Source organism: Ictalurus furcatus, chromosome 13 (genome assembly GCF_023375685.1).
Source record: "Ictalurus furcatus strain D&B chromosome 13, Billie_1.0, whole genome shotgun sequence".
NCBI lineage: Eukaryota > Metazoa > Chordata > Actinopteri > Siluriformes > Ictaluridae > Ictalurus > Ictalurus furcatus.
This window is the reverse complement of record NC_071267.1, coordinates 8,559,430-8,574,082: the sequence shown is the minus strand read 5'-3', so window position 1 is coordinate 8,574,082 and position 14,653 is coordinate 8,559,430. Positions and strand designations below refer to the sequence as shown.

The 14,653-nt window shown below is 42.5% G+C and overlaps 1 protein-coding gene across 1 annotated transcript in view; it reads left to right on the top strand.

Moving 5' to 3' along the window:
* ank3b (ankyrin 3b) overlaps window positions 1–14,653 on the top strand; it is a 124,311-nt gene that overhangs the window by 59,867 nt on the left and 49,791 nt on the right. The window contains exons 12-18 of the mRNA XM_053639734.1: window positions 1,489–1,587; window positions 2,764–2,862; window positions 3,499–3,597; window positions 3,684–3,881; window positions 7,772–7,870; window positions 9,038–9,136; window positions 11,787–11,984. Coding sequence (XP_053495709.1) covers window positions 1,489–1,587; window positions 2,764–2,862; window positions 3,499–3,597; window positions 3,684–3,881; window positions 7,772–7,870; window positions 9,038–9,136; window positions 11,787–11,984 — 891 coding nt within the window. The remainder of the gene's footprint in view (window positions 1–1,488; window positions 1,588–2,763; window positions 2,863–3,498; window positions 3,598–3,683; window positions 3,882–7,771; window positions 7,871–9,037; window positions 9,137–11,786; window positions 11,985–14,653) is intronic.

Here is a 14,653-nt window from a genome sequence, read left to right as displayed (position 1 = left end):
GCAAAGCAGAAGCCATACATCAACACTGTCCAGAAGCTCCGCCCACTTCTCTGGGCTCGGTCTCATCTGAGATGAACAGTAGCACAGTGGAAACGTGTTTTTGTGGTCTGATGAGTGAACATTTCAAATAGTTTTTGGACAAAACTGCCGTTGTGTTCACCGGGCCAAAGAGGAAAAGGACGATCCAAGCTGTTATCAGCGTCAGGTCCAAAAGCCAGCGTCTGTCATGGTATGGGGGTGTGTCAGTGCCCATAGCATGGGTAACTTGCACATCTGTGAGGGCATCATTAATGCACACATTTTGGAGCAGCATATGCTGCCATCCAGAGCAGGACAACGCCAAACCACATTCTGCCCAGATTACAAGCGCATGGTTGCGTAAGCAGAGAGTGCGGGTGCTAGCATGGCCTGCCTGCAGTCCTGACCTGTGGCGCATTATGAAGCGCAAAATAAGGCCACGAAAGCCCCGTACAGTAGCATAATGGACGAATGGGGGAAAATTCCGCTTGCTAAACTTAACCAACTGGTGTCTTCAGTGCCTAAACACTTATTAAGTGTTATTAGAAGAAAAGGTCACAGTGTTACACACTGTTAAACAGTCGTAAACTTTTTTTGGACTGTGTCGCAGTCATCAGATTTGAAATGAGTGTATATTTTCAAAATGAGGTAAATAATACATAATTAAGAGAAAAAAAAACATCAAATCATGTGTTAATAATGTGTTTTCAATATAGTACAGGTTTTGTCTTTTTGCATTTTCCATACTGTCCCAATTGGGGTTTTACAAATAGACATTAAGTCTGTAGTTACATTTGTGGTCTGAATACCACTGGGCTCAGTTCTGATATGAAATCCTCCCCCTGTGTGTGTAACTCTGAGTAGTTTATAGTTACCGAACAAGTGGTTAGAAAGGTGTTAAACCTAAGGAAATAAATCTGCAGGCGAAAGACGTCGAAGTGTTATTAGTTTACAATTTTATCATTTTAAATTCCATACTGTTTTTTTCTTCTTCTTCTTCTTCTTCGTCTTAGTATAGTGAATTGTGAAGCGTACACTTCATCTCTGAAGCTTATCGCTGCAATGTAACAGAACTCCAAGTTTTTGTAAGGACAAACATGATACGCTGAGCATGATTTACTTCTGATCAGCACCATGGAAATCTGTAAAACATACACAGACACACACACACACACACACACACACACACACACACACACTTGGCTGAGGGCTGGGAGCATGCTGTCATACTCTTAAGTAATTGAAAAAGAATGGGCGTGCCGCTGAAGCTCACTGTATAGGGGGGGGGCAAGGGGAACCAACTGAAAGGAAAGTGTAGAAATAAGAGTTTGGCAGACCTTGTAGCAGCAGAGGCGCAGCTTTTCCATTCAGCCCGCATTTATGCGGCGTGGACGATAGAGGGAACCGCCGTGTCTTTCCTACTCTGTGCTGCTGGAGACGTTGCCCTGACTGTCGGTTTTGCTTTTTTAGAATGGTTTCACGCCACTTCACATCGCCTGCAAGAAGAACAGGATCAAAGTGATGGAGTTGCTGCTGAAACACGGAGCGTCCATACAGGCAGTGACGGAGGTGAGAGAGAGAGAGAGAGAGAGAGAGAGAGAGAGAGAGAGAGAATATGTGTGTGTGTGTGTGTGTGTGTGTGTGTGGTCAGCTAGATTTTATTGACTGCTTTATATCTATTAGACATGCAACGTGTAATGATCTCTGCTTTGGTCCTGTAATTCATGGTTGTCAAAGTCGGGGTTGTGACATATATGTAGTTATTCTGTAATGTTTTCCTGTTATGAGAGGATATACAGTAAAGCTGTCTGTCAACTATGGTCAAGGTTTTTTATTTTATTTTATAGCTGTTACAGTATATAAGACATAAAACACCAATGGGGCACATCCCAGAATGCTTTATTCCTCTTAAACCACAGCAGTTGAGCAATTGTTTATATATGTAATGTTGTGGAATGTCCAAAAAAAGAACCAAAAGCAAACATGCTATTTCCTGTAATCACTTATGCTATAACAGCTATAAACGGTCATTTCCTCTTCACTTGAAGTTAATAAGGCAAAAAAATGCAGATTTTTCTTCCTGAGAAACCACAACGCACAAGTTCTCCGGACTGAAGACGTTCCCGAAGCAAAAATACTTCAAGTTACGGCTTTAGCTCTGACCGTTACACTGGAGACTCCTTCCATAAATGTTAAATAAACATCTCCTTACAGAAAACATCACCATATCGACAATAGTTTTTTTTTGGGTTTTTTTTGGAAAATAAATGTTTTTTTTTTTTTTTTTAAATCGGTTTGTCATTAGATTACATTAGTTCGAGCTGTTTTATATAATTATTTAGTTATTATAGTTATAAGTTGAATCTGGCTGGTCGCTTTAAAAAACAAACTGGATGATATCATAGGCATACTTTTGTGGAATCTGTGTTAAGATTGTAAGGGGGGTGGAGGGGGTGGAGGCCGGGGGGAAGTGGGGAGTGGAGGGGGGGGTTTGTGGAATTGTTTTTGCGCAGTAAGATCTCCCTGACTGTAAAACGTTTGAGAACGCCTGCTGTCAAATAAACTTGTTCAATTGCGTGCTTTTTTTTGTTGTTGTTTTCCTTCTTCTTGTTCTTCTTCTCTTTTGTAGCAAACCGACTGCTTTCTTTACGCGAGTGTTTTCACTGAGCAGTGAGGTCATATCAATTCCCAGAACTTCAAAGGTGCGAGTTTCTAATCCTCTCTCCCTCTGTTTTTATCTGCCAGTCTGGACTCACGCCGATTCATGTGGCCGCCTTTATGGGGCACGAAAACATTGTGACTCAGTTGATGAGTCATGGTGCATCGCCAAACACAACCAACGTGGTGAGTACTGGAACATGAGCCCCCTTCCCCCCCCCCTCCCCCCTCCTCCCCAACCCCATTTTGTGTCTCACATGCGTGTAATGCACACATCTAATCGCTTAAATAAATAAAAAAAGCCTGATAATGTTAAAGCAAAACAACGGAAAGAATTCTGGTGTGTGAGAGGCGTGCAGCTCCTGTCTGAATCCTATCATTGCCCTGCTTTTCTGATGTCCTGATGCTATAAGGCCTTTTTTACGGTAATAACAGTCTCGGTTTTCGTGCCTAAACAGGGGTCTGAGAGAACAGGTCTGGTCTTCTAACGCTTTTGTAATTATAGTTCCAGGCCAGCGGGCAGACTGTAATCATGTGCAACTGTCCACCCCCCCGCCCCCCCTCCTCCCTCCCCCCTCAGACAGAAGTATGATTTGGGTCGTGTGTGTGTAGCAGCAGTCGTAATAAAGAAAGCAGACTGGATGGAAAGAAAAAAGGGGGCTGGCTTTAGCTAACAGGCTACACAGACGAGCACATGGGCATATACACACACACACACACACACAGACAAAGGCTTAGTGTCCTGGTGCAGTGGTTCCTTTTCCCAGAAGCTTACGTGTTGAGTTGGTGGTGTCCTTGTGTGTGTGTGTGTGTGTGTTGTAGAGAGGAGAGACGGCGCTCCACATGGCCGCCAGGGCTGGACAGACGGGCGTAGTGAAATACCTGGTGCAGAACGGAACTCACGTCGATGCCAAGTCCAAGGTATGAATCCTGTACTTAAATAACTTTGGTCTCTTTGTTAAAGCGACACGTGTATCACAATGTGTGTGTGTGTGTGTGGTGTGTAGGATGACCAGACTCCGCTGCATATCTCCAGTCGTCTGGGGAAGCCCGATATCGTGCAGCTGCTGTTGCAGCACGGAGCCTCACCCGACTCCACGACCACATCTGGATACACACCACTGCACCTGGCAGCCCGCGAGGGCCACAAAGACGTGGCCTCTATACTGCTAGACCAGGGCGCTTCACTGAGCATCACCACCAAGGTCCGTCTCACACACACACAAAAAAAAAACCTTTTCACATGATGTACAAAGACAGTGCAAAGAAGTGGGAGGAATAGTTGACGGTCCAATAACGGGGTTCAACAGAATTCCTGCTGTTTCGTAGTAAAGTCGGTGCTTCTCACTCATGGATTCTAGTGTCACGTTGCTTATCACGTCTACGTGGCTTTTAGCAAAACTATTCGCACGTGATCTGGTTCAGTCCACGCTGACACCTTACGCATCACCACTATAGCTTAGCTTCATATCAGCATACAACTGTCCTGCACTCGATATAGCTGCAGCTCTCTAGATGACATCACAGCTGCTGGTTGCAGTTAAGAACGCAGGTTATTTATCTGCTTAATAATCAGAAATCAATCAGCATTAATGGTTATCGTTCAACTGATATGACATCAACCTATATACATGTATAGTATGTGTTGGCTTAGTTAGCGTAGTGTGTTCTGCAGTTTGCTTGGCCTCTGCAGTCCAGGACCGTGTGTGTTCGTGAGTCATGGGCTGCTACAGGTCTCTGGAGGTGGTTGGCACTGTTCTGCGCTGTGACTGGTCCGAAGCAGCTGCGCTGTGTGGGAGGCGAATACACGCGCAGTTCCTGAGTAAAGTTTCCACCGAGCTTTCAGCAGGTCTGGCTCCATCCACGGATAGCGGGACCTCCTTTGTTATCCGTTCCTGACCAAACAGGTTTCTCTGTCGTCATGCCAACAATATGCAAAACGCAAAAATATTTATATCAATTTTTGTCGGCGCGTAGTGTGTGGGCATGCAGAAACGTTCCCATTTCATTAACAAATCGACTGCGTCGGCCATTTTTTGCTGACTAGCGCTCGCTGGGTCGTCTCGCTGGGAAAGACAACCACGTAAATGTAAATATTAAACGTCTTACTCAGCGGCTAACAAACCGAGGCGCGTACGTACTCCATGTTCGAGCCCCCGCTGCGTTCAATATGAGGTGTCGTTCTTCTCACGTTGTTGAGCACAGCAGAACTGAAGGTGCCTAAGGTTCTCTGATGGATTTGGCTTCGAGGAGGCGGATTGGCGTCGGGTGTGTTTTTCTAATCGTGCACGTGTTGTTCCGCTCAGCGTTTTTATTTGCATTGTGTTTGTGCGAAAAGGTGACCCTCAGCAAACTGATGACACGCTCATCCGCACAGCTTGAAACATCTGTCACATAGTTGTGCATATCCTCTCTTGGGCTGGTTAAGCAACACAACACAACACAACACACTTTTTTGATAGATTCTATATGACGAGTGGTTAAAATTCCACACTATAAGTGAAAAATGGTAGGAGTTAAAATGCCGGATAATTTCTGGAGTTGCTTCTGTAATGCGAGTTACAGAATAGGATTTGCTTAATCCCACCCACGACGGCTACCAACCCTGGAGAATACAGGCAAGCACGTGATTCGTCTGAGACACGTGAAGCCCCTGCATCTTTTCTGAGCTTCCCCATACAGTATCTGAGCTCACAGACGCCTACTATTGTCTAGCATCGCTCTGATCGACAGCAGACAGATAGTATGAGATCCCTCCCAAGGACGGCTGTTGCATCGTCTGGATTTGAACTCTCCTGATCGATCTCCGGACGCTAGTGAGAAGACGTTTCTGTTGCATCACTCACGAGCGCGCTACATCCTGTTGAGATATGTTTCATCAGACCGCTGGTTCTTTCTGATGAATCACTTGTTTACATGTTTACCAGCAAATAATGTTATAGCACAGCGCCTTGGAGTCAGACGTAGAGCCTAGGGAACGACTGTTTATACTCTACCTGCTACTGTATATCACTTATAACAGAAACGGTCTGATATTGTGGATGTTCCGCAATACTGGTCAGAAGTATAAACAGATCAAAAAGTACGAGCATCGTTTCCTTCTATAGTTCATTGAAAAAAATGTTAGCTTTGGCAAAAATCGAGGTGTAAAACAGTTTCATGTGTTTTTATTGGAAAACTTCCAAGGTAATAAAACGTCACAGATCATTTTCCTATAACAGGGTGACTTGTCATGTTTTATTCCTTACACGTTGAAACTAACGAAGCCAGAGGGAAAAAGAACTAGCATCGTCCAAAAGTAATCAGGTTTGATTACGCTTTTGAAATCATCTGGAAGTGTACATCTCGGTCATACACTGTCATTTGTAATCAGTTTTGGATTATTTTTTGCCACTACCCGAACCCAGTCACTATTAGAAATTAGGATCTGGCAAAAATGTGAACGTCAATTGAAAATGTGAAAGTCCCTCTCGAAATGTCGAAAGAACTCTTTTTTGCCTGGTTCATCTACATGACCGCGACAGATGAACGATCCTAGGCCAACATGGCTGAAAAGCTGCCAAGTATTACAGCGTGGGAATCTGCTGAGAGGGAAAGGCTTGATTGATCATATTTGCCAGGACTATGACCTCGAGTTACACCAGTAACTCTCACTGAACGACTCTGTATGAGGATCAAGTCCAATCCAAAACGGTGAGTTATAAACTGTTATGAAGGAGAAAATGTCAAAAAAATGTACAGTAGTACAGTACAGTAATGCTGTCGGAGATGTGTGACCGTACACAACACTATTTGGTCTCCATTGAGAATCTGTTGTGTTTGCACTGTGCTACAGTGGTGCTTGAAAGTTTGTGAATTTTCTGTATGTCTGTTTAAACAGGACCTAATTCAGTTCTAAAAGTAGACAAAGAGAACCCAATTAAACCAATGAGACAAAAATATACATGGTCATTTATTTATCGAGGACAATTATCCAATATTACATATGTGTGAGTGGCAAAAATATCTCGGTTGTTATATATAAGTTACTCTGACTGTTAGACGTCTTGCTCTTGGAGTGATCTTTGTTGGTCCACCACTCCTGGAGAGAGCAACAGTGGTCTTAAATTTCAGTCTGACTGTAGATTGGTGGAGTCCAAACTCTTTTAGAGATGGTTTTGTAACCTTTTCCAGCCTGATGAGCTTCAACAACTCTTTTTCAGCGGTCCTCAGAAATCTCCTTTGTTCGTCCCATGATACACTTCCACAAACACGTGTTAGGAAGATCAGACACTGATGGATCCCTGTTCTTTAAATCAAACAGGGCGCTCACTCACTCACTCACTCACACCTGATTGTCATCCCATTGATTGAAAACACCTGGCTCTAATTTCACCTTCAAATTCAACTGCGAATCGTAGACGTTCACATACTTTTGCCAAAATATGTAACACCGGATCATTTTCCTCAATAAATAAAATGACCAAGTATAATATTTGTGTCTCATTGGTTTATTCGGGTTCTCTTTATCTACCTGTAGGACTTGACAATCTGACGATGTTTTACGTCACGTTCATGCAGACGTACAGAAAATTCGAAAGGGCTCACAAACTTTCAAGCACCACTGTACATGGATCGAGCGCAGTTTCTTTTTCACCACCGATCAAACACACAGCAACAAACACGAACGTTGGGTTGCGTGTCATATCCGTCCGTGCGCCATTGTTGAGGATGACCTTCGCCGATCCCACTGGCTTGTCACCGGAAATATTAGAACACATACCTCGATGTTTGCTTAGTTTCTACAAAAGGGGTTCGAAAGGTTTGTTCATAGTGAAAGCTGATCTGTTACACTATTTCTTCATGATTGTCATCGGAAACAAATCGCCCTGATTACCCAACAGGAAATTGCGCAACAAGGATTACACTATTCCTCTAGAATAAAAAAAAAAAAAGAAAAGCGTACTGTTGCAATCGTTTAACCGCCACTTTCCAAGGTGTCCGTTTACAAAAAGAGGACCGATTCTGTCTTAGCACACACGTGCAGTTTGACTTAGTTGCATGCAGTTGTACATGCTATTAAAGTGCCTTTTTTTATTATTATGATTTTTTTCAGAAGGGATTCACACCGCTACATGTGGCAGCTAAGTATGGGAAAATAGAGGTCACCAACCTCCTGCTGCAGAAGAGAGCTCCTCCAGATGCATCAGGAAAGGTAATGTCCAAAAGTATCATGGTGAGTAGATTCTCTCTAAGGGGATTGTGTCACTGCTGCTAGGACAGAAACATGTAACCAGAGTCAAAGAGAAAAAAAGAAAATGCATGCCTTGAGACACAAGTCATCCTTGAGCTTTTCTTCTCCCTATTTCTTTCTCTTTTTTTTTTGTTGTTGTTATTTTGCCAAACTATGGCCTGTTTTCTAAGAACTTCTAGTTCAGAGAAGGGAAAACGCATTTCAGATCAGTCTACTTTGCACCGTTAAATGAGTGGAGAAGGTTTGTTACCGCTCCCTGTGCACTCCACTGAGACTGAGTCTCAGATACTTTGGCTTTGGAACATAGTTTCACACATAAGCACTTGTAGACTTGCTCATCATGCTAGTGCACGTCTATGGTGCTATGCTATTCTGACTTGGTTTTTGCATATACAGACAGGCGGACATTACGGCTGACTGGCGCAACCAAATGTGCCGTGATTAATGTGAGAGTTACTAGAACTATCCATGCTGCAGTATACTGGCAATATACCATAGAGGTCCGATTAGAGTTTTATTTCAATGCTTGTCATCTTCTCGCTCAGATAATTGAACGTATTAGGCTTTTTTTTTTTTTTTTTTCCAATCGTGTCATATCATATCTTTCCCCCATTTTTGGGTTTAAAAGCAAGTGCTTGACTTTAGAAGCAGTGGTCGAGATGCTTCTGAATAACCCTTTACACAAGAACAATCCTCCAACCTCATGTAATTCTAATGATTTGAATTATTGAAGCATTTTAAGCACGTGCATAACCCAGCTCTGAATATGTGTAACTTTCCCGGCGTAAATACTGATGGAACTTTTCAACTTAAGTGTCCAACTCTGAATACAGCCCATTAAGCCTAATGTTTTTATAGGTTACTATCCATTACTGGTGTAATGGAGGAAAAACATTACCGATCTCTGCAAGCCAAAAGCTTTTAGTAGAGCAACAACAACCCTGTGGAATAATTCCCATACAAGCCTATACACATGTGTAGAATATGCATGTATGGCTTTGAAGACTCTGAGCTATAGCACAGTTTTGCAAATCTTATAGCCTGCTGGTGGTGTACTTTTATCTCATTATCTCACTGTGCGTGTATATTTATGTGTGTGTGTGTGTGTGTGTGTGTGTGTGTGTGTAGAGCGGACTAACTCCACTGCATGTAGCCGCGCACTACGATAACCAGAAAGTGGCACTTCTTCTCCTGGACCAGGGGGCCTCTCCCCATGCAGCTGCCAAGGTACTAGCCTACACACACACACACACACACACATTAGCGCATACACTATATAATAAGCTCCACTCCCTATAAATCCTCCACAGCCTAATACCACATTCCTTTCTTTTTCCATCATGTAACTTACAGTCCAAACGTCCTCCTCTAAAGTATGCGTCCTCATTAACACCCCTCGCGGACATGCTCTGTGTGCTGGCGTGTTGTGGATGAGCTCCAGGATCTTTGCATAGCTCCTGATCATTATCTTTGTTGCCTCGTGATCCCAGTAACAAACAAGCTGGCCTTCAGAAAGCTTTCAAAGAACCGGTCACAGCCTGTTGGGAAAGTAGCATGCTGAACCAATTAGAGGTGCTTGGTAGGAGCATCGTCACTCAGGTCCTGGATCTTTTAATTCAACCTCACTTGATTCAACTGGAAAATAATACGCATTGAGTATTATGAGTTTTGCACACAATCTGTAGTCGTAATTAAATACGGTCACCATCAGACCCAAGCCTCACTGAGTTACAAGCTCCGGACCTGCCCGTCTCTGACTAGGTATTTATGTCTGGCCTTTTTTTTTTTTTTTTGTATTGATGCATTATTTGAAATGGGACATCGTATTGTTTTTTTTGTTTTTTTTTTATCCCGACACATAAGGCTGGCTGATAAACTGGGCCACAAAGCACAAACTGAGCCAACGGACAGAGCTGAAATCTGGCAGGACCGAAGAACAAAAAAAGAGTAAACAAACACCGGATGCGATGCACAAAATCTTATTATAAAACTAGTATAACTAATATAATTTTCTACTAATTTATGGCACGCCACTCGGTAACATGTTCTCAGTGCTCAGGGGATTTTGTAGTTTCTACTCACACTTGGTAAAGGTTTGTTTGTTTACATTCTTTCCTTCGCTGTATTTCTGACCAGTGAGTGAAATAGTTTTATGAGTGTGTTTGTAGCTGTACATGCCCCTCAGTCAACTTTTTTTTTTGGTTTTTGGTGTGTTGAATTATGTGCCATTTGGACCAAAGTATCAATTTCACACTGATTCAGACTCAAACTGACTAATAGGTGTGAAAGTGCCAGAAGCAGCTTGTGACCGTAGCTTTTGGTGGGGCAGGCCGATATTAATAACAACATAGCCTCAAACAAAAACAAAAAGTTGAGTGGCTATCACACTTGACTTATGCTATAGGCTATCTAGAGACCTAATTTTTATTTATTTTTTTTTACAAAATAACCATGTCATAGGCAATTGAGAGTTGACAGTCATCCAACATACACTCTATTAGCTCATTTGGAGTAGTTTTAGACGTACCTTCTTCAAAAATGTGTTTGAAATAACATGATTAATCAAGGTTGACAGGATCCAGCAAAATCTTCAGCCCAAATACATCTAAACCCCCCCTCCAAAAAAAAAACAAAAAACAGCGTCTTAAAAACCACACAAAAGACCTGAAACTAAACCGAACAATCTGAGGATCAGAAAATGAACACGTTTATACTTTTCTCAGCGTTTAACTGGGAAACTGGAAAGTATTTCGAATATATTTCTGATGTACGGACATTATTCACTCCATAATTCCAAACACATTCCCTTCTCCCAATCTTTGCAATATATCTTACATTAGAAATGGTTCTGTACATCATACATCAGAAACACTGTCTGGACTGTCTGGAAATTTATTGCATTGAATTCAGATTATTTGCAATGAAAGAAGATATTGGGAGCATCGTATTGTTTTAAAATAGCAACCAATCTGGCAACCCGGATAATTCATTAACTGTCACGGTCGCTACTCCTCCTCCACGGAAAACTTTCATAGAGTGAGCATGGGGCAGAAAAAAGTTCGCTCATATGGCTGTCTATTAGCACTTGTTGCACTTCCCATTTTTGACCACTAGGTGCAAAAATAATCACGTTGCCACGTGATCTAGACAATATCTGTCCATTTTATTTTTAAAACGATCAGTAACTCTAAAGAGGTCATTAGTATTTCGACAAAATTGGTTGACTGGCTGATTTAAACGGTGGAGCTCTGCCTGAACTGTCCCTATGAACAAGCCGCTACTGGAAAGTGCCCTAAAACTACTCATTTGAAAAGACTTTTCTTTTCAGACTCTTCTCTGCTTTGGCACAGTGGTGTCGCCGATAGAAAAGGGTGACTCGGTTCAATCTGCTGTTCTCCCAGCTTTCAGCTGTAGTGTGGAGAAGGCTGTTTTAGTCCTGGCCACCAACTCCTACCATGACATCACCACTGCTGCTGGCAATCCCATCATTCAGTGACATTTAAGGAACTGCTCTCCTTCCAAACCTAGTCATTTTTTTCCCGCCTCTCTCTCAGCCAGAAGCAGGACTGGCTTATAGTTTTGGAAACCCCATAAATCTGAGGGCGACAGCGGCGACAGTTTCCCTGCTTGTGGTTTTACAGTCGTACTGTGGGACAAAACAGGAAATGCATACTCTTGCAGTTGATGTAGAGAAAATATCAACAACATTCCTTCAAATATCTCGGAGTCTCCATCGTCTTTAAGCTCTACATACCTAAATGATATCAGTTCCTTTCTTTAAAACTTTCATCATCATTACGTGCTTAACTTTCCAAACGTTCCTGAATTTGGCCTGGTTCTTATTATTCGCTCTCTCTGACTCCTTGTCCCCTCGCAGAACGGCTACACTCCTCTACACATAGCTGCCAAGAAGAATCAGATGGAGATCGCCACCACACTGCTGGAATATGGCGCCGATACCAATGCCGTCACTCGACAGGGCATTAGTCCACTCCACCTGGCGGCCCAGGAGGGCAACGTGGACATGGTCACCCTGCTGCTTGCACGTGATGCCTCCATCAATATGGTCAACAAGGTACGAATGTTTAGTAGCAACAAATATACAGGTTCAGAAGATTATTATTCATCAGTATTTACACAGGCAACGCTTTTGGTATTCAGTTATGTTCTACGCAGGTGCTTGAGATGAACGTCTGGCAACGCATTTAGATTATTACCTTTCACATGGCCGAATGATTATGGACAAAACTAATCTAATGGAAAATAAATCTTAAATCTTTACTGATGAAGCAAACTTGCAGTGCCATGTAACTTAACAGCAAGCAACAAAACAATGAGTTTTGACTAATACTATTAATAAGTCTGATATATGGGAACATATATTACGTAACGGGGGCAATGGTGGGGCAATGGTGGGGCAATGGTGAGGCAGTTGGGGGGCAATGGTGAGGCAGTTGGGGGGCAATGGTGGCTTGGCGGTTAAGACTCTGGGTGACTGATCGGAAGGTCGGGGGTTCAAGACCCAGCACTGCCAAGCTGCCACTGTTGGGCCCTTGAGCAAGGCCCTTAACCCTCTCTGCTCCAGGGGCACTGTATCATGGCTGACCCTGCACTCTGACCCCAGCTTCCTGTCATGCTGGGGTATGCGAGGAAAAGAATTTCACTGTGCATTTGTATATGTGACCAATAAAGACTCATTATATAAGGTAAACATGTTAAACTTAATTGTCAGGAATAACACTGATCAGGATAATTATGCCAATTTGCAATAACTACTGTACACATTTGTCTTAATTTAACAGTATGGGTTTCTTTCAGGTCATGAGACCTGAAAGAAATATTTTGTGCGACCCCTCCCCCACTCCCGCCTCTCACACACACACACACCAAATTGTGCACACACTCATGTTGAACGTGGCCATGTGATACTAAATCAAGGTCATGAAATGAGTGCTACAGTGTAATCAGTGCGCACGATGTGCTTGATATGAAACAAATTTTGTGTGAATAAATTGTATCGACATTAAGGCTCATTTAAACTAACGTCTCGAGAAAACACGTTAAACTGAATGAATTAAATTGCTGAAATGAATGCAACTAAAATATAAAACAAACGTCCAAGCTGCAGCCAAATACCGCAGAGTTCTCACTATTAGTCCCTCACTATGTGCGTTTAACCGAGCCCATGGTCAATACGCCAAAATAAGATGCCGTCAGTGGCACAACGGAAAAGAGTACACGCACTACTTGTACTTTCGTCAAGGTTGCGTTTCTCTTTTTCCCAAGGAGAAATTCTTGTGTCCGTGCACAGAAAGGTGAAAGTCTATCTTCATTCCACTGGCTTATTTACCAGCTCGACCTTCCAGCTGTTTCAAGTTGAAAATAATTGAAGTTTAACAGTACAGAGGAATTTGACAGACAGAATTCGAGACCGAGAGACAGGCAGCGTTTATACCAATCGATGCACCGTGTACCACCCTGAGTACACAGCGCACACTCCCTCCAGCCAACGTGACACGTCCGGGAACACCCAAGCCGCAGAACAAAGCACATGTCCTCACACGCAGATACACGAAGACCTCAAGTTCAGGGCGAAGAGTGCTTTCTGAAAGCTAGCTGAGAGCGACTAGTAAACACGATGCGTACAAAGCAGATGTGCCTCCAGATGTGCAGGACAGCAGATAAGACGGGGTGAATAGAAGGGAACTGGCTCACTGTATACAGCAGCATAAAGCAGAACTGAGGAGACAGGTGCGGATAAAAGAGCAGAATTATAACTGAACTGTGTACCAGGATTTTTTTTGTTTTATTGATTTGAGGATTCATTTACTGATTTCGAATTTACTGATCATCCGAAGATGAAATGCAAAAAAAAAAAAAAAAAAAAAGATGACAGATGTATTTCTTTTGTTATGCATCGATGATCTGAACTCTTTACACCCTGTCATAGCTGTAAATGTTTTCTATTTCACTGTCTATTATAAATATATAGAAGGCTCGTTTCTATTCTTCTTCATCTGATTTGACTTCTCCTTTCCCCATTATTCTTTATCTTCCTCATTTGTCCCCTCTTCTTCTCTTCCTCCTTCTTTTTCTTCACCCCCTTCTTCTCACAATTTACCCTCTTCTTCTGCTTCTTGTTCTTCTGCTTCCTCTCTGTGTTCTTTGTATTCTTCTCCTATGCCTCCTGCTTGTTTTCCTCTCGTTCTTCTTTTTCTCCTTGTTCTTCATTTTTTTCCTCCTTGTTCTTGTTCTTCATTTTTTTTCCTCCTTGTTCTTGTTCTTCATTTTTTTTCCTCCTTGTTCTTGGTTCGTCTTCTTTTCTCCTGGTTCTTCTGCTTTTTCTCCTTGTACTGTTTTTTTCTCCGTGTTCTCCTTGTTCGCATTGTTATTGTTCACATTGTTGTTTTTCTTCTTCTTCTTCTTCTTCTTCTTCTTCTTCTTTTTCTCCTTCTCCTCCTTTTCCTATTTTTTGTCTTGTTCTTCTTCTTCATCTTCTCCTCTCCCTCCTTTGTCTTGTTCCTCTTGTTCTTCTTGTTCTTTTCCTTCTTCTTCTTCTTGGTCTTCTCCTTCTCCTCCTTTTCCTATTTTTTGCCTTGTTCTTCTTCTTCTTCTTCTTCTTCTCCTCTCCCTCCTTTGTCTTGTTCCTCTTCTTCTTCTTCTTCTTCTTCTTGGTCTTTTCCTTCTTCTTCTTCTTGGTCTTCTCCTTCTCCTCCTTTTCCTATTTTTTGCCTTGTTCTTCTT